Raw genomic sequence first — 25,530 nt, forward strand, 5'->3', positions numbered from 1 at the left:
AAAGAAATGCAAAAAGGCAAAATGGTTGTCTGAGGATACCTTACAAACAGCTATGAAAAGAAGAGAAGTGAAAGGCAAAGAAGAAAAGGAAAGATAATACCCATCTGAATGCAAAGTTCCAAAGAATAGCAAGGAGAAACAAGAAAGCCTTCTTCAGTGATCAGTGCAGAGAAATAGAGGAAAACAATAGAATGGGAAAGACTCGAGATCTCTTCAAGAAAATTAGAGATACCAAGGGAACTTTTTATGCAAAGATGGTCACAATAGAGGACAGAAATGGTAGGGACCTAACAGAAGCAGAAGATATTGAGAAGAGGTGGCAAGAATATACAGAGCCATACGGAAAAGATCTTCATGACCCATGATCATGATCTTCATGATCTTGATAACCACGATGGTGTGATCACTCCCCTACAGCCAGACATCCTGGAATGCGAAGTGAAGTGGGCCTTAGGAAGCATCACTACGGACAAAGCTAGAGGAGGTAATGGAATTCCAGTTGAGCTATTTCAAATCCTAAAAGATGATTCTGTGAAAGTGCTGTGCTCAATATGCCAGCAAATTTGGAAAACTCGGCGGTGGCCACAGGACTGGAAAAGGTCATTTTCATTCCAATCCCAAAGAAAGGCAATGCCAAAGAATGCTCAAACTGCTGCACGATTGCACTCATCTCACAGACTCATGAAGTAATGCTCAAAATTCTCCAAGCCAGGCTTCATCAGTATATGAACCAGGAACTTCCAGACGTTCAAGCTGGATTTAGAAAAGGGAGAATAACCAGAGATCAAATTGCCAACATCCATTGGATCATTGAAAAAGCAAGAGCATTCCGAAAAACATCCATTTCTGCTTTATTGACTATGCCAAACCCTTTGACTGTGGATAACAACAAACTGTGGAAAATTTTGAAAGAGATGGGAATACTAGACCACCTGACCTGCCTCCTGAGAAATCTGTATGTAGGTGAGGAAGCAGCCTTCTGAAAAATCTGTATGCAGGTGAGGAAGCAACAGTTACAACCAGACATGGAACAACAGACTGGTTCCAGATTGGGAAAGGAGTATATCAAGGCTGTATATTGTCACCGTGCTTATTTAATTTATATGCAGAGTACATCATGTGAAATGCTGGACTGGATGAAGCACAAGCTGGAATCAAGATTGCTGGGAGAAATGTCAATAACTTCAGATGTGCAAATGACACCACCCTTATGGCAGAAAGTGAAGAAGAACTAAAGAGCCTCTTGATGAAAGTGAAAGAGGAGAGTGAAAAGTTGGCTTAAAATTCAACATTCGGAAAAGTAAGATCATGGCATCTGGTCCCATCTCTTCATAGATGGGGAAACAGTGGAAACAGGGACAGACTATTTTTTGGGGGCTCCAAAATCACTGCAGGTGTTGACAGCAGCCATGAAATTAAAAGACACTTGCTTCTTGGAAGAAAAGTTACGACCAACCTAGACAGCATATTAAAAAGCAGAGATATTATTTTGCCAAGAGAGGTCGTCTAATCAAAGCTATGGTTTTTCCAGTAGTCACGTATGGATGTGCAAGTTGCCCTACAGAGAAAACTGAGCACTGAAGAATTGATGCTTTTGAACTGTGGTGTTGGAGAAGACTCTTGAGAGTCCCTTGGACTGCAAGGAGATCCAGCCAGTCCTTCCTAAAGGAGATGAGTCGTGAGTATTCACTGGAAGGACTGATGCTGAAGCTGAAGTTCCAATGCTTTGGCCACCTGTTGTGAAGAGCTGACTCATTGGAAAGACCCTGATGCTGGGAAAGATTGAAGGCAGTAGGAGAAGGGGACGACAGAGGATGAGATGGTTGGATGGCATCACCAACTCAGTGGACATGAGTTTGGGTGAACTCTGGGAATTGTGATGGACAGGGAGGCCTGTGGTGTTGCAGTCCATGTGTTCGCAAAGAGTTGGACATGACTGAATAACTGAACAGAACTGGTGACTTGGTGGTAAAGTATCCACCTGCCAATGCAGGAGACATGGTTGCAGTCCCTGGGTTGGGAAGATCCCCTGGAGAAGGAAATGACAATTCACTCAAGTGCTCTTGCCTGGGAAATCCTATGGACAGAAGAGCCTGGCGTGCTGCTGTCCATGGGGTGGCAAAAGGGTTAGACATGACTAAGTGACTAAATAACAGTTCTTCTTGGCAGAGTGAGGGTGGGGTTCCTCTGCATTGTAGCATGTTTAGCAGCATCCTTGGCTCTTACTCGCTACACGGTAGTAGCATCCCCCACTTGTAACAACCAAAAAACATCTCAAACATTGCCGGATGCCCCCCTGGCAAAACTGCAGAATTGCCTTGTTGAGAACCAGTTGTCTAATAGAAAGGGATAAATTGATGATGCAGAATAATTTGGCAAGGAACAAAGTTCTTAGATGTAAAAGGGGATGAGATTGCTCTTGGGTATGTATTGGGACAGTTTGTCTGTTTTTATCGGAGGGAAGAGAATGTGGGGTGGTTTTATAGGTTTGGTGGCAGCAGATGAGGGTAGAACCTCTCTGGTTGTTGCTATTTGTTAAGTAAAATATAAAGTGAGCGAGGAGTTCCCTGGTGGCTTATTGGTTAGGACTTGGTGCTTTGACTACTGTGGCCCGGGTTCAATCCCTGGTTGGGGAACAGAGATCCTGCAAGCTGCTCAGCATGGCCAAAAACGTATAAAGTGAGGGCACCTGTGGTAGAATTAGTGTGGGAAGGTCTGAGGTTAAAGAGTGTGGAATACTGTTCTCTGAGATTGTGAAAGTGACTTCAGGAGAAACAGTTTATCTTCTGGGTAGTTTTGTGAGTCTATTTTAGATTTATGTCTCTGATTTATAGTACGGTCAGTCAGCTAGGTGTGTACTTGTTTCTCCCAGCAATATTAAACAACTGTGGTGCTGGCACTGAGAAGGCATGTGTTACAGAGCTTGCCCGGACAGTGATGGTAACAATGATCCCTGGAGTGTAGCCTGGGTAGGGAGGAAGTGAGGACAGGAGGCTCACAACAGATGATGAGAGTGGAGGAGTCAGTCTTGATGAAGTGGAAGAAATTTTGCAGTGGGTGGAAGGAATGGTTTAAAATAAGTGAGCTGAGAGGATCAGCAGTTAGTGTTTTCTGACACCCAACTCTAACATGAAATGTAATGTTTTTTTCCAGATCATCAGTCAGTTCTGTGACACCGCCTGGGCTGTGACACCGCCCGGGTAACCAACAGTTCAATCCTATTCTGACACTAACTCTCCAGAGTTAGCATCAGACTCCACAGGTTTAAGGGTCCAGTCCCACAAGTCTGCCCTCATTTCAGGGGGCAGTTGCGAGTCCTGGGGACCACCCAAGTTTCTTTTCCATGGGCTATAAACCAGAAGTTCCTAAGACCACCCCCTCCTCAGGTTTGATAATCGTTAGAATGATTCATAGAACTCAGCAAAGCACTTTACTGTTGGCTATTTATTATAAAAGATACAACTCAGGAACAGTCAAATGGAAGAGATGCATAAGAGAGTATGGGTGCCCTTGTGGGAGCACCATTCCTTGGCACATTAATACGTTCACCAACCCAGAAACCCTCCAGGTCTGGTTCAGGAGTTTTTATAGGGGCGTGGTTGCCCCTTTACAGGCATGGTTGATTGTACCATTGTATGTGTGTGCTCAGTTGCTCAGTCATGTCTGACTCTTTGAGCCTGCCAGGCTCCTCTGTCCATGAAATTTTCCAGGCAAGAATACTGGAATGGGTTACCGTTTCCTTCTCCAGGGGATCTTCCTGACCTAGGGATCGAACCTACATCTCTTGCATCTCCCGCGTTAGCAGGCAGATTCTTTACCACTGCGCCACCTGGAAAGCTGGATTGTATCACTGGCCATTGGTTATTGTATCAATCTCCAATCCTCACCCCTACCCCCTTCCCAAGGGACAGGTTGCTCGCTAAATTTGACCAAAATGTGATCATTTGGGGAGAAGCTGTTTTGAAAGCCTAAGCCCTGATGTTCAGAGTTTGATTGTCTTGGAGCTACCCACATTATGGTTTATAGTTCTTTGATGCAGGGCATTCTCACGTCACTGTCCCATTTTATCTTCATGACATACCCATGAGCAGGGGCTGGTATGATAATCTATCCTACAGATGAGACTAAAGAGCAGATGAGATTAAGTGGCTGTAGTCCTGTGTCTAGTTTATATTTGACAGCAGCCCTACACTCCTAGTCTAGTGTTCTTCCTTTTTTACTATACTGCCTAATGATGACCTGTTACGCCTTCCTAGGGAGATAGGCAAAATAATTTCAAAGATTTCTACCAGCTCCTAATAGGGAGTTCTTATGGGTGGCTGAAGATAAGCATAAGACAGGTCCTGCAGTTTCCTCGTCTTGAGGAACTACAGGGTTCGAGATTAGCCGTGGTTGCAAAGGAAGGCTATGGTTTTTGTCCTTTATAATGAGGGGGATCTCATAGTACTGCTGCCTCTGTTCTAAGCTCCTGGTAATACACAGTCTTAGCCAACCAGTTTTCATAATGAAGGAGAGGACTTGGGAAGAACTGCACACAAGAATCCTTTTAAAAGTCATTCTTTGGAGGAAGATGAATCAATTTGACCAAATTTTTTTTAGAAGTGTACAAGGGTAAAGGGTATTTTCACACTGAATCTCCTTAGAATTAAATTCAGGATTATCTACTTAGGTGTAATGTTAAACCTAAGAGGCCATGAATGGGAGGAGGAAACAAACTGAAGGAAAGTGAAACTAAGCCGTGTTGAGGGAACTTTGAAGATCTTCCTTCATGTGTAACATGATGGCTATTTCCTTCATAATCTCATAACACAAGCCAGTATAGAACCTTGGCTGCTGTGAGAAAGTTGTGAATGATGGAGACCACATATGGATTGAATGATTCTAACAGATGAGATCATTGCATTTGAAAGTTATTCATGCTATTTCATGGTAAAAAAAAAAAAAGTTACCTGATTTGTCCAAAATAATTGTTATCATGTCTGTAGAAAGATAATTCTTTAACATCGAATGTGGAACCGAAATGAGATCTTTTCAGAGTTAAGAAAGGGTGTTTTGGAGCTAACCAAGAGGAGGTGACCGAAGCTGGTATTTTTTAGAGAAATGTTTAAGGGGCATGGTTGAGGCAGTTGCCCCTTCAGAGGGTCGGTGGTAGAGAACCTCTAGGAGCTTGTGCTTCTGGATCACAGTGCTAATTTCCTTGAGGAATCCGTGGTTCACTCTCACATACGTGGTATTTCTGTGTCTCCTCCAGGGACAGGACCAGATGGCAGAATCATCAAGAAGGACATTGACTCCTTTGTGCCTACTAAAGCTGCTCCTGTGAGTTCTATTTGGCTTTTAAATTCTGGCTGCAGTTTCCTCTGCAGAGTGCTTTGTCCAGCCTGTTAGACCCTTGCATACAGTGAGTGAAATAGCTTAATCGGTGCTGTGTTTTCTTTGTCTGATTTTACTGGCTGACAATATATAAGTATGAATGTGTTGTTATTCATATACAAAAGCAAAGATGCTACGGTAATGGTTTAGGTGCTAAGTCATGTCCAACTCTTGGAATCCCATGGACTGTAGCCTGCCAGGCTCCTCTGTCCATGGGATTCTCCAGGCTAGGATACTGGAGTGGGTTGCCATTTCCTTCTCCAGAGGATCTTCCCAACCCAGGAATTTAACCCTGGTCTCCTTCATTGCAGGCAGATTCTTTACCAACTGAGCTATGAGGGAAGCCCCAAAGGTGCTATAGTACATTGAAATCCTTCGAAGTTGTTTTTGTTTTTTGAGTAGAGATACTAAAATTTTCCTAACATATTATCTTACTCAGACACTATTTTTAAGAGCAGGCTTAACTTGGATTTGAGTTTTATTTGGTTAATTAGTCCACAGAGGGATTAAATCCACATAGTCAACTCTGATCAGCAAAGGTGCTAAGATAATCAGCTATAAGTAAGGATAATGATTTAGTTATTTAGTTAGATGTTTGCTTTAAAATGAAAGATTTGTCGCTATTTTTTATTGACACTATTCAGGAGAATACAATACCTTCTTTGTATTTATCTCAGTCTTTTCAATTTAAGAATGCTTTGATTGTTTTTCTTGAGGAAAATATTGCAAAAAAAATTGTTTTGATAGAAACTAGTCACAGAAAAATGACACTTAAAATATGATTACCCAATTCCAAGTATGAAAATTAAAAACAACTTTTAAACAAGCACAGTCCAGATCTGAGTCCCTTTTGCTCCCTTGGGATAGAAATAGTTATTTTTCTATAAGCCCTTTAATTTTTACTTTGCCATCTGTAAAAGGATCACTAACAGTAGTTCACAGTTGCTGACGCTAAGACTAAGCCACAGTTACTAAGAACCTTTTTACCTCTCTCTAGACCCCAGCAGCCGCTGTGCCTCCCCCGAGTCCAGGAGTGGCTCCAGTTCCTACAGGTGTCTTCACAGATATCCCAATCAGCAACATTCGCCGAGTAAGAGTATTACCGTAACTCCAGACCTCAAGCTGTTGGGGGCATTTTTACTCTGATTGTTCAGTTGCATTCATAGTTTAAAACACTAAGAAGAGACTTTTTAAAAATTGTGGATCTTTGATGATTCGTTTAGTAAATGTTTGTTTTGGCCAGTTGAATTCTCAGAATACACAAACACTGTGTTCTGATTAAATACCTATTACAAGGGGCTAAGTTGTGCTACAGTCCTACATCTTTCAGTTCTAATAATACATCGGGTAAGCATCGCCAGGGAGCAGGATAAAGGGGCAAACAGAGCCCTGAACAGATAACATCTCATCTCAACTCAAGATAATTGATTTTTTAATCTCTTTATTTCAGGTCATTGCACAGCGGTTAATGCAATCTAAGCAAACCATACCTCATTATTACCTTTCTATTGATGTAAATATGGGAGAAGTTTTGTTGGTACGGAAAGAACTTAATAAGGTAAAAGGTCTGGAAATTCCACCTCCATAAATTCTAAAAATCTTGTTTTCCTTCACTGAATATTTACATTTTTGTCACCGTGTTGTATTTTGTTATAAATGCCAGTTGATGACGGAAAGTGGATGTCATCTTGATTTTAACTTGCAGAAAATACCCTGGAGAATTTTCATTTTCTCACCCTTGATTAAAGCTTATTGTTAAAGTCAACTTTGCCATGGATCCATTTTAGCCTCACATAGTCACTATGATTCTTTGAGACTGCTTGGGTCGGTAAGAAACAGTGTGTTTGCTTTGTCTTCATACCTCCTTAGGGCTTAGTTTTTAGTAACTTACAGATGCAGCTACAGCAGCGCTTAGCAGGAAATTTAACAGGTGTAATGGTCTACAGTAGAAAAGATGAAAAAGAAACAACTTTTGGTTTCTTTTCATCATTTTTACCTGAGGACATTTGGATATCCATCCCCTCCCACCTTCTCACGATTATATAGTTTCAGTCTTCGAGAAGAGAATTTAAGAAACTAAAATGGTTTCTTTCCTTTGCAGATGTTAGAAGGAAAAAGCAAAATTTCTGTCAATGACTTCATTATAAAAGCTTCAGCTTTGGCATGTTTAAAAGTTCCTGAAGCAAATTCTTCTTGGCTGGACACAGTTATAAGACAGTAAGTATAACCCTTTTAGGGAAGGTGTGTTCTATATCTATCTGCTGCTGCTGCTGCTGCTAAGCCACTTCAGTCGTGTCCGACTCTGTGTGACCCCATAGATGGCAGCCCACCAGGCTCCCCCATCCCTGGGATTCTCCAGGCAAGAACACTGGAGTGGGTTGCCATTTCCGTCTCCAACTCATGAAAGTGAAAAGTGAAAGTGAAGTTGCTTAGTCGTGTCTGACCCTCAGCGACCCCATGGACTGCAGCCCACCAGGCTCCTCCTTCCATGGGATTTTCCAGGCAAGAGTACTGGAGTGGGGTGCCATTGCCTTCTCCACTATATCTATCTCTCTCTATATATATACACATCAGCAGGTGTTTTTGTGTGTTGTCTAATGTATAAGTAGGAGTGTAGGGAGTAAGAAGAAGCAGAATACAGAGTGGGAGATGACTTCCATGGGCAAAACAACTTGAAAACAACATAAAACTGTTTCTGAGACCGTGCTAAATTTAATCAGTAAAGACTACAGATGCTTAAGAGTTCCGGGAAGGGAGATGAGTGTACAGATATGTATAATTAAGTTGATAATGACTCTCAAGGCAGGATTGAAATGGTTTTGTTCACCAATTAGTTCTGCTAAAACTGTAGTGGTGGCAAAATTGAAAACAAAACCAAAAAGGCAGTATTTGTTAATATTACGGTATCATGAGACTGGCATGGTGCTTAGTGTCTTTCGCATGTTGTCCCGTTTAATTCTTAGGACCACCTTATGAGGTAGGTGTTTTTACTCCTCTATTTTCCAGATGAAGAAACTGAGGCTCAGTAAGTTGAGTTACTCCTTGAGTTCATATGTTAGTAAGCAGCAGAACTGGGATTGGAACCAGGATTCTGACTCAGTCTAGTCTTTTATACTATGTAGATGGTTTTATATTATTAACTTAATTTTTATTACAATAATAGTATATACTTTATAATATTAATTCGTGGCTTATGGTGACCTGCTCAGCCTTTATCTGAGGTCCACTCCCAAGAGGGACACATAGCCTTTAAATTATTATTTCTTTTGGTATTTACCTTTATATTTCTTTGGGCTTCCCTGGTGGCTCAGATGATAAAGAATCTGCCTGCAATGCAGGAGACCCAGGTTTGATCCCTGAGTCGGGAAGATCCTCTGGAGAAGGAAATGGCAACTCACTCCAGTATTCTTGCCTGGAAAATTCCATGGACAGAGGAGCCTGGTGGGCTATAGTCCCTGGGGTTACAAAGAGTCAGAAATGACTGAGTGACTAATCTCACTTTTCATATCTCTCTTTTTTTTTTGATGTGTTCACTTACTTTAATAATACTGCATTTACCATATTATCACCATGGAAGGTGAATTCAGGTTAGACAAGAGAATTTCATCAGTACAGCACAGCAAAGTTTGTGGTATACCAAAGTTTGCATACTGTCTGACCAAACCAGCTTGCTCATAAATCACTTCCATTATAGGCAATTTATTTAATTTATGATTCTTTCAGAGAAAATGAACATACTGCACACATTTTAAAAGTGTTTTTCATTTACCTTTGCATTAGCACTTAAAATGCACATTTCTATTTCAAAATAACATTTAAAATTATTCTAATATAACAGCAGCAAAATATAATTTTGCAATTACAAAAGAGCTAAAAGGGATCTACAATTAAGTTATTCTCATGTTTACAGCTACGATTCTAAAATAAGTTATACTTCAAAGTGGCTGTTACCAGCTTTTTTAGGTTTGGTTTAAAAACACACATAGACTTTCAGGGAGGTTTATAATGTTGTATTCCATGCAGTGTTCTGAAAGGGTTCCTCAAGTGCCTACCAGCCCTTAAAACAGTACTTAGTCCACAAGGCAGTCAGAGAGTTAAACTAAGTGGGGTAAATAGGATTCCTACATTACATCAAAAGCATATAATTATTCTGCAGCCACTGGGAGCATTTTCAGGATTGGCATGTTGTCTTCTTTAAAACTAATTTCATCAGAAGGGTTTAGGAAGGTGGACAGGTAACACTAGCAAATATATTTAAAAGTGACATGTTTCTTTTGTGCTAATCTGACTCCCCTGAGTGACCTAGCTAGTGAACTAGTCACCAGTGACTTGGTCACCAGGCAAATCAAGCCTGCAAGAAAGGAAGCCAGTATTCAAATTACCATGTTCTTGTCTGACCCAAACAATATATTTTTAACAGAAACATATAACCTCAATATGAGATGTCTAACTAAAGCAAGCACCAAGACCAAGATGGCATCTCCTCTTCTAAGGTTGAGGTTTTGCCCAGAATTCTTGATACAGGGAATCGCCCATATCAGGAGTCATGGCTCCCCCAACAAAGCCTTGGACTGCCACACGCATGTGGGTCAGGTGAACAGACATTTTAGTATTTCTCCTGCTCTTCCATTTATGTAATCCATATGCAATGATTGCTGCAAAACGTGCCGTTCCAATGGGAACAAATGGTGCCTCTCTAGGTTTTCAGATGAGTTTAGATCCCTGATCTTCATCATATGAAGAAAGAGAAGCGTGTCACTTAACATGGTGGTTGAAGAATCTTTAGACAACTACAGGATGTTTCAGGTTCCTACTGGCTTCTGACCTGGCTCCCGCATCTGCCGTCTACCTTCATATTTCTAAATAACATTTTTCTGTTGCCTTTTGTCAGTTTTTCATTTCATTTATTGTATCACCTTTCTGTTAAAGAAGGTTAAAATTTAGCTTTTTGTACCCTCTCTACAAACACATATACAACCCATCATCCAACTAGATTGATTATAGTATAGATTTTTAAATTGCTTATCATCATTTCTTTCTGAAGTTTCTTTCAGGGAAAAAAAAAGTTTCAATTTCTATCTGAAACTCCCCAGGAAAACTAAACATATTTCCCAAGACTGAAAAATGGTTTACTGATTCTGATTTTTGTCTTGGTCACCCTGCTATTAGAGAACATTTGAGGGTCTTATTATTCTTTAGAGACTATATTAGTTTTCTAGGGCTGCCAGTACAAATTACCACAAAATTTGTGGCTTAACAAAAATTTACTCTCTCCTAGTTCTGAAGGTTAGACATGTGAAATTAAGGTATCAGCAGGACCATGCTCCCTGCACAGGGTCTTGGGTGAACTCTTGCTTGCTCTCTCCAGCTCTGGCGGCTTCGGGCATTCCTTGGCTTGGGGCTGCGTAGCTCCAGCTTCACGTGGCCTTCATGTGTCCATGTCTTCCCTTCTGTCTCTTACAAGGACAATTGGCATTGGATTTAGGGCCCACCCAGATAACCCAGAGTGAACTCATCTCAAGGCTGTGATTATTTCAGTGAAGACCTTTTTACTAAATATGGTCACATTAATGGACTCTAGGATTAAGACATAGACATAACTTTGAGAGCATGGTTTATGAACATTTGAGGACAATTCTTTATACTGACATATGTCTTCATTTCTATTGGGTAGACTCCTTGGAGTGGAATTGCTGGATTGTAGGGTAAATTTATGTTTAACCTTTTAAGAATATCTGAAGGGAACACTACTTAGATGAAAGGATGGTGGTTGCAGCTCAAGTTCTATGAATTATTAATTAATCCTTACCAAATGCCCTTCATTTATTTGTTCATGCAGCTATTTAACAAATATTTATTGAACATACAGTGTTAACTGGATTTTGTCGTTGTTCCGTCGCTTAGTCATGTCTGACTCTTTGCAATCCCATGGACTGCAGCACTCCAGGCTTCCCTGTCCTTCACCATCTCCCTGAGTTTGCCCAAACTCATGTCCTTTGAGTCAGTGATGCCATCCAGCCATCTCATCCTCTCTCACCCTCTTCAGCCCTCAGTCTTTCCCAGCATCAGGGTCTTTTTCAGTGAGTTGGTTCTTCGCATCAAGTATTGGAGTTTCAGCATCAGCCCTGCCAATGAATATTGAGGATTGATTTCCTTTACGATTGACTGGTTTAGTGATGAACAAGATAGGAAACACCATCCCTACTCTATTAGGAATGTTTTTAAACATTACTGTAGTAACAGGATAATTTAATTAAGAAAGCAGTGCTGCTCTGTGACACCCTGGGCAGAGCCCAGCTGTGAGCTGCCGAGTGTCACTGTATTATTAGAGCAGGTCCCTATGTTTGTAACTGGCAAAAGCCTGCTGCCTCGGGCCAGCTTGGGCACACTGAGGGGTTTGGTACCTGTAATCTCCAAAGAGCTTGAGTTCTTTTTTCATGTGAAGTTTTAACTTTTTTAAGTTGAAGGATAGTTGATTTATAATATTAAATTAGTTTTAGGATTATGACATAGTGATTCAGTGTGTTTATGGATTGCACTCCCTTATAAGTTATTACAAGATAATGGCTATAATTTGCTGTGCTCTATATTTGTTGCTTATCTATTTTATACATGGTAGTCTGTATCTGTTAATCACATATGCCCAATTCGTCACTCTGCCCTTTCCTCTCTCCTTTGGTAACCACTAGCTTGTTTTCTCTGTGAGTTTGTTTCTGTTTTGCAAGTATATCCACTTGTATTATTTTTTACAGTCCATATATAAGATATACAGTATTTGTCTTTCTCTGATTTATTTCCTGAAGCATAATATTCCCTAGGTCTATCCATATGGCTGCAGGTGGTAGAATTTCATTCTTTTTTTATGGCTGAGTAATATTCCTATGCGTGTATATATGTGTGTGTGTGAGTGATTGAGATGTCCGTTGTCTGTTGATGGGCACCTGGACTTGGGTTGCTTCCCTGTCTTTAATTGCTATGTTCATTTTTCTGGATATATATACCCAGGAGTGGAATTTCTGGATCATATAATAGTTCTATTTTACTTTTTTAAGGAACCTCCATACTCTCTTCCTGTAGTGATTGCATCAGTTTATTGATGCATTCTCACCAACAATTTATAATTTATGCTTTCTCACCCTTTTCATCCTTGCCAACGTTTGTTAGCTTTTTTCCTAATTGCAGAACACTTTAGCAGGGGCCCTTACACAGACAACCCCTAAGGAGATCCTGATACAGTTCAGGAGTTTGGGAACTTGGTTGGGGGGGAAATATAATTCTTTTTTGCTAATCTTTATTGTAATATTTGGGCTTCCCTGATAGCTCAGTTGGTAAAGAATGTGCCTGCACTGCAGGAGATCCTAGTTCGATTCCTCAATCAGGAAGATGTGCTGGAGAAGGGATAGGCTATCCATGCCAGTATTCTTGGGGTTCCCTTGTAGCTCAGCTGGTAAAGAATCCACCTGCATAGTGGGAGACCTGGGTTTGATCCCTGGGTTGGAAAGATCCCCTGGAGAAGGGAAAGGCTACCCACTCTAGTATTCTGGCCTAGAGAATTCCATGGACTGTATAGTTCATGGGGTCACAAAGAGTGGGACATGACTAAATGACTTTCACTTTCAGTGTGAAATTTAGCATTTTCTCCTATTATAGAGAACAAATCAAAGAGGTGTTTTAATACTTGTGCTGATAACCAAATAAAATCGAGTTGTTTTTATATGCATTGTAGTTGTTATGGATGTCTTAAAATATATCACTACTTCAAAAGCATAGCCATAATTAGATCTGCGGCAAGACTTTTGAAGCACATAGATCACAGTTTTGTTTTTTGAATAGTTCAGTAACTGAATTTCAGTATATTTTGTTTGTGGGGGAGTTTTTTTTTTATTTAAGTATTTTGTTTCCTGTGTTTAAAAATTCTGAGAAGGGACCCAAATGCAGCAGTGTCTGTAGCATACAAAAGATGAGGAATCCTGCTTTTATGTTCTGAGGCAGCACTAGCTCCCTACGAGGGGAGCACTCCTGTTTCTCCCCCGTGCAGTTCTTTTCCTTCAGTCTTCCTTTCATCTGCTCAAGCTCTGCTTGCAGACGAAGCTCCAGCCAGTCCTCTTCATCTCGTAAACCTAAGGAGTTCTTTTCAGTTCTCACTGGATGCTCAACGTTTTTTCCCCAATTATGTTCATGATGTTGGTCAGTGCCGATAAGGGGTAGTTAGTGAGTACATGTGAAGCCAACCTGTGGACACATTGCTCATTCATTTTTAAAATGTGCAAGTCTAAAAAAATAAAAGTGCAGGTATAAGAGAAGGCATATAGCAAAATTGAAAAACCAGGCAAGATCTCTCTGGCTAAAAAGTAACACAGACTGAATACCGCTATTCTTGCTTAACCTGACAGACTCTTAACAGTTGATGATTATTGAGTTTTACTTTTCTTTTTTTCTTTTTAAATAGAAATCATGTTGTTGATATCAGTGTTGCAGTTAGTACTCCTGCAGGACTCATCACACCTATTGTATTTAATGCACATATAAAAGGACTGGAAACCATTGCTAATGATGTTGTTTCTTTAGCAACCAAAGCACGAGAGGGTAAACTACAACCACATGAGTTCCAGGTAAGATATTATGTATTTAGTTTATGGATGTCACTGTGCTGTTTTAGTGAATTGTATTGTTTTTAAAGTTGGCCTTATGCTTTTATTGCATTTTCCACTTTTTGATTCTGCCTTGTGTTCTCACTGACAGAAGGTCTTGAAAATAAAGAAAATATGAGTAACCTATCAAAAGCTGAAAAAAAAAATTGAATTTCAAGTAGTGTGCAAAAGCCACACAATTGACTTGTGTTCATGTTGCTATGGTTGTGTGTTTTCAGCAAAGTATACCCCATTCAGTCTTTTCTTTTTTTTCCCTTTCACCTTTATGTGTAATTAGTAAATAGGAATTGTATATATTTAAGGTGTACAACTTGATGTTTTGATATATGTATACTCTGTGATCGTGACAAGGTAATTAACCTGTCATCTCATATACTTACCATTTTCCTTTTTTTAATGGTAGTTGAGTCCTTTTTTAAGAAAATATGTTATTGAAGTAGTCGATTTACAATGTGTTAATTTCTATCGTACAGCAGAGTGTCTCAGTTATACATGTCTATACATTCTTTTCATATTCTTTTCCATTATGGTTTATCACAGGATATGGAATATAGTTCCCTGTGCTATACAGTAGGACCTTGTTGTATATCCATCCTATATCTAATAGTTTGTATCTGTTAATCCCAAACTCCCAATTGAACCCTCCCCACCCCCCACCGCCCACCCCCACTTAGCAACTATGAGTCTGTTCTCTCTTTCTGTGAGTCTATTTGTGTTTCATAGATAAGTTCATTTGTGTCATATTTTATATTGCACATATAAATGATATCATATGGTATTTGTCTTTCTCTTTCTGACTTGCTTAGTATGATAATTTCTAGGTTCATCCATGTTGCTAAGAATCCCTTCTTAAAGTAAAACATCTTAAGGTTTTTTCACAAAACATTTGTCATTTTATTTATATTCACAAGCAGTTATGATGATCTGTTTTTAAATCTTTTTTTTCCTTTAGGGTGGCACTTTTACGATCTCAAATTTAGGAATGTTTGGGATTAAGAACTTCTCTGCTATTATAAACCCACCTCAAGCATGTATTTTGGCAATTGGTGCTTCAGAGGATAGACTGGTTCCAGCAGATAATGAAAAAGGGTAAGTGCCAAAATGGAGAGGGAGTTGTAAACTTACTTTCATTACAGTATACCTGGCTTTGAGTCTTAAGTTTTATAATTATTGGCATGGCATACTGGAGCTTCACACAGAGCTAGATGTAAGCACAGAGTGAAGTTTCTCAGGGCACTAACTTCTTACTTTGCTATTTGAGATGGGAAGTCTTATTTACTCTAGGTCAGGGGTCAGCATAATTTTTCTTAAAGAGCCAGTTAGTAAATGTTTTTTTTTTCCTGGGTCAGGCAGTTGCTATTGCAAATACTTGGCTATTGTGGTATGAAAGCAGGCATAGCCAATACAAAAATGTATTCCAGTAAATCTGTGTTTGGTGGGATTTGGCCTGTGGGCTGTTGTTCCCTGACCTGTATTGTTCAGATGGTTGTTTGGTCTGTTTCTTCAAACTATTGATGTGAGCTAGAGGTGTACAACCTGTGAAGAGTAGGAGAAAAATAATGTTACCTGGTTGGGACTGTAAGTTAGGAGCTGGCATTTGGGCTGGTTACTAGCTAACATCTAGTGATTGCTTTTCAAATACCTAATAATGTTTTTTAATCTTTTTCTAGGTTTGATGTGGCCAGCATGATGTCTGTTACACTCAGTTGTGATCATCGGGTTGTTGATGGAGCAGTTGGAGCCCAGTGGCTTGCTGAGTTTAGAAAGTATCTTGAAAAACCTATCACCATGTTGTTATAATTAATCCAAGAATGTCTAGACTCTCCTAGGTCACATTGTTTCATTCTTACGAAGGTATTAATATGTCATTAAACGGTGGTTCTCTTTTTATTTTAAGGTTAACCAGTTATTTTTGAGTCTGTCCAGATAAGTTATTTGTAATGGGCATTACTGAATTTTTAAAAATGCCAATTACATCCCAATATTATGCACATTTAATAAACACCAGATTTTAAGCTGTGTACTCCAGGTCAAGGGGCCTGTGGCATAGCCCTTTGGTAGTATGGCCTTCCACTGGAAATGCAGAGGTAGAATTGTGGTTCCCTATTGAGACAGGCACATAAAAGTAACCTTGATGAGACCTTGAGGTTTTGAAATTTAATTACCTCAAATGTTTTGATTAGATTTGAGAAAAGAGAAGTCAGGAAAATTAGTTCTTTTGGAGAAAGGATTTGAACTGAAACTTGATTTTGGAATTTAAACCTAGTTAAAAATTTTCTGTTACATAAATCTTGGCTTATCACGGATGGGAAGCATGGAGAACTTGAAGGAAAATATGAGAAAACTTTAAAAGTCAACATTTTCATAGGACTGTTCAACCAGCTGTTCTTTATTTTTCTATGAATTCAGAAATGGTTGTTTTCTCCTCTTGAGTTGAAGATATAAATATGAACCAGCTCCTTGGTATAAGTGAGAATTTGTGTGTGTATCTATTTAAATAATTTAAATGTGTCATTGTGAGAGCAGAATTCTATAATTGCCTCAAATAAAAGAATATGCTTATAGAATTTAACAGAGTGAACTTGTGAAAGTAGAATTTTTCCTGTAAAATTAACTAGTGGTTACTTGCAAATGAACTTAATTACTAGGATTTATTACTTAAATACTTGAAAAACTTGTATCAAGTAACTGTGGAATGGAATAAGTGTATATATGTAAATATGGTTCCTAGTGAGATATGTGCCAAAGTCCATTTATCATCAAGTTGTGTCTGAAAAGAAAAAGGGGAGAGATACACTAGTGGATAGTTTGGAGTGATAAAAGATGGTGACCGGGACAAACTAGTCATTTGTACTTGGATAAAATGGAAAATGTTAAATGTATAAAAAGAAGTGTTCTATGTTTTTCCACCCCAATGTTGTCTCATGTAAAATAAGAAAACCCTAAAATCCTGTCAGAGAGAAAAAGATTATTTAGGTTGTTTGCTACCTTATCAGCCTAAATATTTATTTTCCATTTTCTTACAATTTGCCTTTCTGTAGGGGGTTGGGGGGTGGTGATATTCAGGATAATAAAAATGAATTACAAACATTATCTCAGTTCTAGACTTTCTATGGAATTGATGTGATTTAATAAATAAATTTGGAATTATGACTATTAGCAAATCTGATCCTCCTTGTCAAATGTAATATGCAGAACTATTCCCTGAAATTTAGGTCTTTCAATGTTGAATCTGTTTCTAAATGTTCATTATTACATGGTGCACAAGTGACACTCGATATATTCCAGAAATATTTTCCTTGATGTATTATGAAAAGTCAGTTAATCTGACTTTTCAGTAGTGATTTTAGCTTGAATTGAAGATTATGGAGAAGGAACAAACTTATGACAAGGGACCATCGTAGTATGAGCCACATCTGGTTCAAATACGTGAAACTTCAAAGATAATTCATTATTTGGTAGTGTTTATGGCTCTGTTGTTCCCTTGAAAGAAAAATTTTAAAGTTGTATTCTAATAAAAATTGTTCTGAGTTAAAAATTAACCTGAGCTATAATCTAAATTTGGATTCAGTTTATTTCCCTTACCAGATGGAATGAACAAGTGTTAGAAATAGTGTTTTGGTTCAAATTAGATTGTTTGAAAATTAAACTATATGTTTTCAATGTGTCTTGTCTAATATTTTTGATTTGATGGTAATTATTTTTCACATTAGACTTTTTTAAGACCAGGAACAGCTATGTACATGGTAAGCTCTTAGTACAGATACATTTTGAGTTTATAGAATTGGTAAAATAAGTTCTGAGTTTGGGAGCATATAATCTAACCTTCAGGCTCAAGGAGCCCTCTTGTTAGGAGGTGGCACATAGCAAGAAGGAAGTGTGGTCTGGCTCTGCTAGCTATAAACTCCATTCCTGAGGTTTGTGAATGCAGTAGTATCCCAAGGCCTGGACTGCAGAAGTTGACCAGTGCAAGTGGTCCCAGGATTGTGCTGTAAGGAATTCTCATCACTCAGTAATGCATAAACTCTAGAGGACATGAGAAAATAATCACTACTGATTCCTAATCTCTAAAGCCAAGTTTGTAGAAAAATCTGGTATCTTAATCAAGGATAATTCATGTCCATCTCAAAGTTTTTAGTTTTGAAGAAGAAATATCTTGATAAGATTCAGATTAAACTGCTCAACTGTTCATTATTAGTTGATGCTCTTCCTGACCAGAGTTTTGCTTTTTGTAGGGAGGGGGAGGTGGAGATGTTATAAGTGAAGGTATTTTGGAAAACTAGTATGTAAGTTTACAATTTTAATGTTAAGCATGCTAGATCTTGTACTCATTAATAAGTACACAATTACACAACTCCTGACATAAGTAACACCTAAGTGCGAGAGTGCAAGAGTAGAGATTCAGCTATTTCTGTGTAAGTAGGTATGGGAATTTATAGAAATTAAGTTTGACGGTGATTTTGTAGAAGAAAAGATAAGGTCAAAGCATTCCAAGTCTTTTGAAGGATGAGTATAGGATATCACAGTTCTAGAAAACTTTCCAACAATAAATTATCCTATTGCTAGAAAAATTCAAGTCCACACCAGGTTTAAGAAAATTACTCATTTCTAATTATCACAGGTCAGTTACTGCTATCCACACATTAGTTTCTAAAGTTTAAAAGTTTTAAAATTAATGAGAACTTTATTTAAAGACCTTATGTTGAATTAGAAATGAATAATTACAAGGAGAGTGTTTTGTATTTAGAAAAGACAAGGGATGTTTGAAGTTTGGTGTGAATGTTGCTTACTTGGATATAAATTGGAAAACTGACACTTGTATTGAACAAAGAACTGACAGATGAATGGGAGTTTAAAAGTACATCACTTCTGTATTTTAAAAGTTATTTTCTTAAGAGAAAGGCACTTGTCCCAAAGTCAGCTCCTTTGCCTTAAATTAGAGTTGGGTGTATTTTATGTCTTACGTGTAATAATACCAGATGACTGCCACTGCATCGTTTTATCTAATCCGTAGACAAGTCCATACCTGATATTAAAGGGAGGTAGGCCTGGGTGGCTTGGACTCCTGCCAGAGCTTGCTTTATAGAAGTATAGAGGTTCACAGAAGCAAAGGTTTACACATTATTACACTGGTCCTACATCTTTATTGCTGGAGGAAACTTTCACTGCTAAGGCACATCTTGGTAGTAAAGAACTTCTTGCACAGTCTGGAATTTATTCCTGATGCAAAAATTTACTAGAGACAAAAATGTTTTCAACTAGTAAACAAAGAATTCTTACATATTATACCTAGAGACAGACTTTTCCCAAATGGTATTTAAGTTACTTGAGGCCATTACAAATATCTTCAAAACAAGTATATCATGGCAGTACTGTTTTTGGTAGTTTCTGCTTACTGCCAAGTTTACTTGAGGAGAAAGAATTTTAAAAAGCAGCTGATGAGAAAATCTCATTCCATCAAAAGAAACTCCTAGAAAACGAAACTTAAAAGTTTTAAGATAAACTTCACAGATAATGGAGGCCCTCTAATTCACATGACTTTCACAGAAAACTCCAAATACTTGATGCTTTGAACTTACACCAATGGCATTGTGACGATTAAAGTGGCTTTCTCTTTGATAAATTTTGCTGTAGTCATTTCAGTATCCACAGATTCTGGAAGATTTAGATATAATCTGTACTTTTCAGAGACCTCGATCAATATATCATCCTAAAAAAAAAAAACCAAGAGAGATTTTAAAAGATGAAAGTAGAAGAGTATTTCCTGGTTAGAATTTGTTACAGGTTTATTGTTCCCAGTCATTCACTCCTTTCCCATAAGAAGAGGGTCCACTTATGAGCAGTAAAGGTATTGTAAATCCCTGAGATTCTGAGGTGGTTATTATTGTTCAGTGTGTTAAAAGTGAACTGATAGCAGTACCAGAAGATGGGTGCTGCCATTATAAATTAAGTAGCATTGACTTCAGGGCTGACCAGCAAACAGCAAGAAAACTTGCTGGAGACTGGAAAGATGGTGATCTGTTTTATGGTGACAAAGCTCTTATCACAATAATTTGGAAGACAGTCTACCTCTTTAACTTGTGTTTTTAGGTACAGAAATGGGAACATAGAATGTTATTTGCATGCGCTGGTTCTGTTGGCTACATTTAACAAGGTACTACAAAAAGATGGAAGTTAGAAAAGTTCTCAATTTGCAAGGGAATATAAAGAATTGAAAGGGAATATACAGAGCACATAAATTCTAAGACTTGAATGAAAAATGGAACCAATTTTTATTTTCAACCAGTAATAAAACAAATAACCTTTCAGCCTCAACATTCCATGGGCAGCAAACAGGTTGAGTAAACTCCTCAGCATCTAATGACAGCGTAGTCTTCAACGCTCTTTTCAGGCATGGCTAAGGTAGATTATGAAAGAGAAAAAGAGCTCCCAAAGAATGGAGCTAAAAGTCATGGAAAATAATGGAAATAGGAGTCTAGGTAATCAAGGAAGCTTGTCAAGGGACCTCAGCAAGAACATCCTCTACCTCCAGGAAAGGGACCTTTGCACTATCTGCCTACCAGGGTTTTAGAATTGCCGAGTACCAATAACTTCCGTGTGCCTTACAGTTTTCCAGTTTCTGAACTGAGACTGTTGATTGTGGTTATTCTCTCTCCGTTCTACATTGTATGATGCATGGGGTTACAGAAATAGATAACTTGTCATTGCAGTTCATGCAAATTTTGTCTAATGCAGATTATGATGGCAAAATCCTGCACTTCGGAATCTGATACTGGGATTGGAGGTATGTTTCTTGGGAAAAGAAGCAAATACTTGTGACCAAGAGGGTGGACTGTGGTAGACTGTAGATTGTTGCTTTTCTAAGAGGATTTATGCATTCTTGTCATGTAACTTCCAGTGACTGTTTGTGAGAAGAATGTTCTTTCCAGCCGTATTGATGTAGGACTTGGCCGTCTGACTTTTTGATGAATACAATGTGAGCATAAGTAATACATTCCATATCTGAGAGGAAGTTTTAGGATCTATTGCATGGTTTCACCATTTCTATTTTCCCTCTTCCATCAGAATGACTTGTCTAAAGTGAAAATTGTTCTTTCACCTTGTGTCTTAAAATATGCAGCACACAGAGCAAAGCAGGATGAGCTGACATGTAACCTGAGCAAATTATTGTAAGCCACTGAGATTGTGGAGTTATTTTTTACTGCAGCATAACAGTGATTATTGACTGATGCAAATTTACAGCATTACCTATTCAGCTTACCTCAGAAACACTAAGGTCACAGAGAGATACTGAATTAATACCAGGTAATTCAACTTTCAATTCAATTTTCAGAGGTTTCTCATTCTGATCTGCCACAAGTTTTAATTCATAGGCTGGTCTCTTCATCTCCACTTCAGTCTCTGTACTAGAAATTTCTTCTATCAGACACGCTGTTTTACTTGAAACTTGGTCTTTCGGCAGTAAAAGTTGAGGAAACTGATCTGAATTGCTCACAGTACTGCTTCTTATCTTTTCAAGGGTTAGTTCTTTATTTTAAAAAAGGAAGATGAAATCACAAAATTAATCAACATGAAATACTATCAGGCAATGAGCTGTAACAGTGGTAGTGTTAGCCAAGATGGCAGACAAAGCTGCAGGTAAATTGGTTTGGGAATCTTAAAAGAGTCTTAAACCAGAGAATCTGGTTTAAAAGTTTGCAGGATTTATCTTTGAGGACATGCTAATTTTTTTTTAAATTTTATTAAGTATAGTTGATGTACAGGGTTGTGTTTAATATCTGTGGAATAGCAAAAAGACCCAGTTATATATTTTTCATATTCTTTTCTATTATGGTTTATCACAGGATATTGAATGGTTTCCTGTGCCATACAATAGGACCTTGTTTATTCATCCTATATATAATAGTTTGCATCTGCTAATCCCAAACTCCCAGCCCATTTCTCACTTTCCCTTGCAACCACAAGTCTTTTCGTTATGAGTCTGTTTCTTAGATAGGTTCATTTGTGTTGTTTTTTAGATTCCACACATAAGCAATATTATATGGTGTTTGTCTTCCTCCTGATTTACTTCACTTAGTATGATAATATCTAGGCCCATCTATGTTGTTGTTGTTTAGTCATGAAATTGTATCCGACTCTTTTGAGACCCTATGGACTGTAGCCTGCCAGGCTTCTCTGTCTATGGGATTTCCCAGGCAGGAATACTGGAGTGGGTTGCCATTTTCTTCTCCAGGGGATCTGCCTGACCTGTGGATCTGACCCATGCCTCCTGAATTGGCAGGCAAGTCCTTTACCACTGAATAATCAGAGAAGCCTCTGTCTGTGTTGTTGCTGCCACTGCTACTGCTGCTAAGTTGCTTAAGTTGTGTCCGACTCTGTGTGACCCCATAGACGGCGGCCCACCAGGCTCCCTTATCCCTGGGATTCTCCAGGCAAGAACACTGGAGTGGGTTGCCATTTCCTTCTCCAGTCCATGCAACTGAAAAGTGAAAGTGAAGTCGCTCAGCCGTGTCCAACTCTTAGGACCTCATGGACTGCAGCCTACCAGGCTCCTCCGTCTATGGGATTTTCCAGGCAAGAGTACTGGAGTGGGGTGCCATTGCCTTCTCTGCCATCTATGTTGGGATATGCTAATATTCCTAATATATAATCTCTATATTTTTCTATCTTAAATTTCTCATCTTTTACAATTGAGACTTCTAGTTTGCAGAAGGTACACCAGAAGCAAAAAACATTTTAAATCAGATCACTTTCCATTACATTTCATTAATTTACCGTTTCTCATTTTCTCTCTTAAGTCTGTGGGATTGGTTTGGATTCCCATCAGATTTTGTTTCATTCTTTGAATGCTTCCTTTTATTCTAAATTTGGTAATAGAGTAACAGTTTGAGAGAGTAAGTTGGAGTTGTTCCTCAATGCATTTCATGGCCATCCGTATCAGTTGATCTTTTTTCACTTGGTCTTTCTCTGCTGCCTGGAGAACATCAGGATGATAGGCAACATCGATGACTGTGTAAACATCTGTGTGTGTAATTCAGAGGGAGTACAATGAAGACAATTTGTTTTACTAATGCTATCGTCAGGTAATATTTTAAGTCATAGCCTGCCTGATAAAGATGGAAAAGTATAAATTCTATTTCTGTATTTTCAAAGATAATCACAATGGTGCTATATATATAAAATTCCAATTAGAGCATTTCTTGGCATTTTATATGAATTAAAATGGCTCATATTATTAGGAAATTAAATAGTATTCAATTTTCACAAAGTACCCTTATTCAGTTCAGTTCAGTCACTCAGTTGTGTCCAACTCTTTGCAACTCCATGGACCCTTATTTTTCATTGACTATACCATGACCAAATATGTAATGCTTTTTACCAAGTAAAATCTGGCCCATGCTTATTCCCACATCCCCATTTTTAAAATGTGCTTTCTCTCCCATAATTCTATGTACCTGATGTCTCAGATGTATCTTCTGGTCTGCCAATACTTAGAGGTACTGGATGAGTGGCTGATTCTGGAGCTGGGATCCTTTTCCACTGACATAGGTTGATAAAAAGTAATTTTTCTTTTGGTTTCTAGAAAGCAAAAAATTTGCTTATCTCAAAACCCAGTTTTTAAATTTTTAAAAAATATCCTAAAGGTAACATCACAGAGTTACCTCCCCAACCAAATAACTTCTCTTTATTTGAAAAATCTCCAACTATATTATTCTCTATTAAATGATTACATTACTTTTGATTTTTATTCTAGCAGAAAAATGACTGATTTGGGGATCTCCAAAATGTGTCAAATATGAAATTCCCATTCTTATTCCATCAACACTATCTTTCACATTACATTCAATTTTCCATTATTCAGAGTGGCAGTCTCCCTCAATGTTCTTATGCTGAAGTAGTAATAGCTAAGGGTAAGCCATTGTCTGGTTATTCCAGGACCATTTCAATCAGGACTTCCCTTTCTCTGGGCACCAACTCTACATACCAGAATCCTGGTTTGTAGACAGAGCTGTGGTTCTGGGGTAGCACAGAACTCTTTCCCCTCTTTGAGCTGCTGTTGAATGAACTTCTGATAGCTCTCAGGGTTACTTTCAGCCAGATCATCTAAGAGGTTCCAGAACTGAGTAACCTGGGTAAGCAGACCCTTTGAGGATGACTCCATGATATAGATGAATAGGCCTCTTAAGCCTGTAGAAAGACATGACTTAAGGAAGAAAAAAATTTCACCTCAAATCTATTCTTCGCGGGGAGGAGGAACAGTTCAGGGGCTGTTTTGTTGAAGTTGACAGCTATTCTTAACACCAGTGCCTAAAAGATTATGGATCAGCACTGTTTTATCTTTTCCTTATATTCTATTTAGTACCCTTTCTTACATTCTCAAGATGCTCTCTCAGATGGTAAGTCCTTACCTCTGCATAGACCCTCACAAGCCTTGCTGCTGCTGCTAAGTCGCTTCAGTCGTGTCCGACTCTGTGCGACCCCATAGACGGCAGCCCACCAGGCTCCCCCATCCCTGGGATTCTCCAGGCAAGAACACTGGAGTGGGTTGCCATTTCCTTCTCCAATCCATGCAACTGAAAAGTGAAAGTGAAGTCGCTCAGTCGTGTCCGACTCTTGGCGACCCCATGGACTGCAGCCCACCAGGCTCCTCCATCCATGGGATTTGCAGGCAAGAGTACTGGAGTGGGTCGCCAGTGCCTTCTCCGCTTGAGAGGTCATTTAAAGTTTGGATTTCTCGGAATTTTCTTGTCTCAACACCCGGGTATATGCTAACTGGGGCCTGAATTTGCTAGAAGTGTGCTGTGGGTTGACGGCCACATGAGACTTCCTCAATCAGCATAGTTCAGGAGTTAAAAGCATGGACTCTGCAGCCAGAATGCCGAGATTCCACTCTTAGCTCTATCATTTACTAGCTGTGTGATCTTGGGAAATTAATTTACACATGTGCCTCAGTTTATTCTCCTCGAAATGGAGGCGATAATACGTATCTCATAGGGTTATCGTGAGAATTAAGTAAGCTAATACGGAGAGGCTGGAACACCTGCCAAGAATAATAATATTCTCTCTACCACTTGAGATAACCTCCCTCTAAGCCCCCTCCGTCAATGGAGACGTATCTCACAGCATCCACAGAATGAGGAGGATTCTCCAAATACTACATTAAGATTAGACTAAATGGGAAATTTAATTTTTCCAGAGGTCGGCGAACCTACCTCTTCCTTTGGTTACTTGACAAAACGCGACGCCTGTTACCAGGGTAACCACACTGGGACAACATCTAATTGAGTCCGGAAAGCTCCAGACAAAAAGGTCTTATCTTTCTACATCCAGTTCCCGAGTCTTCTCCTTCTGGTGCTGGGCTTGCTTTTCGGCTGAGCCTGACCCACTTCTTTTCCAGGACGGACCTTGCTTCCCGTTCTACTTCCGAAGACTTCTAGAGTGTCCTGGAAACCCTTCTGTGGGAATCCTTGGGACTTCTGTTGGTGGGAAGAATTTCCCATGAGCA

The 25,530-nt window shown here is 39.0% G+C and overlaps 2 protein-coding genes and 1 pseudogene across 6 annotated transcripts in view; 1 reads left to right on the forward strand and 2 right to left on the reverse strand.

Moving 5' to 3' along the window:
* Positions 1 to 17,691, forward strand: part of DLAT (dihydrolipoamide S-acetyltransferase) — a 31,711-nt gene extending 14,020 nt beyond the window's left edge. For both annotated transcript variants that reach the window (XM_060399697.1, XM_012095454.4), the window contains exons 8-14: positions 5,252 to 5,319; positions 6,371 to 6,463; positions 6,824 to 6,931; positions 7,475 to 7,590; positions 13,823 to 13,985; positions 14,977 to 15,113; positions 15,695 to 17,691. In XM_060399697.1, the coding sequence (XP_060255680.1) occupies positions 5,252 to 5,319; positions 6,371 to 6,463; positions 6,824 to 6,931; positions 7,475 to 7,590; positions 13,823 to 13,985; positions 14,977 to 15,113; positions 15,695 to 15,824 (815 nt within the window). In that variant the 3' untranslated portion in view covers positions 15,825 to 17,691. The remainder of the gene's footprint in view (positions 1 to 5,251; positions 5,320 to 6,370; positions 6,464 to 6,823; positions 6,932 to 7,474; positions 7,591 to 13,822; positions 13,986 to 14,976; positions 15,114 to 15,694) is intronic.
* PIH1D2 (PIH1 domain containing 2) lies at positions 9,061 to 25,509 on the reverse strand. 4 transcript variants are annotated; one of them, XM_004016020.6, is made up of 7 exons: positions 25,238 to 25,509; positions 24,010 to 24,212; positions 23,480 to 23,603; positions 22,800 to 23,045; positions 21,286 to 21,551; positions 19,604 to 19,734; positions 9,061 to 13,645 (listed from the first exon to the last, which is right to left on the reverse strand). In XM_004016020.6, the coding sequence occupies exons 2-7, from the start codon at positions 24,184 to 24,186 to the stop codon at positions 13,621 to 13,623; spliced, it is 969 nt and encodes a 322-aa protein (XP_004016069.2). In that variant the 5' UTR covers positions 24,187 to 24,212; positions 25,238 to 25,509; the 3' UTR covers positions 9,061 to 13,620. The 4 variants fall into 4 exon arrangements, with proteins under 4 accessions (XP_004016069.2, XP_011950843.1, XP_014956397.1 ...); XM_012095453.5 differs by having other exon boundaries at positions 13,230 to 13,645; positions 24,010 to 24,228; XM_015100911.4 differs by lacking the exon at positions 9,061 to 13,645 and having other exon boundaries at positions 19,149 to 19,734.
* Positions 9,862 to 10,116, reverse strand: LOC105602160 (HIG1 domain family member 1A, mitochondrial-like; annotated as a pseudogene).
* Positions 25,510 to 25,530: the final 21 nt, after the last annotated feature.

Source organism: Ovis aries, chromosome 15 (genome assembly GCF_016772045.2).
Source record: "Ovis aries strain OAR_USU_Benz2616 breed Rambouillet chromosome 15, ARS-UI_Ramb_v3.0, whole genome shotgun sequence".
NCBI lineage: Eukaryota > Metazoa > Chordata > Mammalia > Artiodactyla > Bovidae > Ovis > Ovis aries.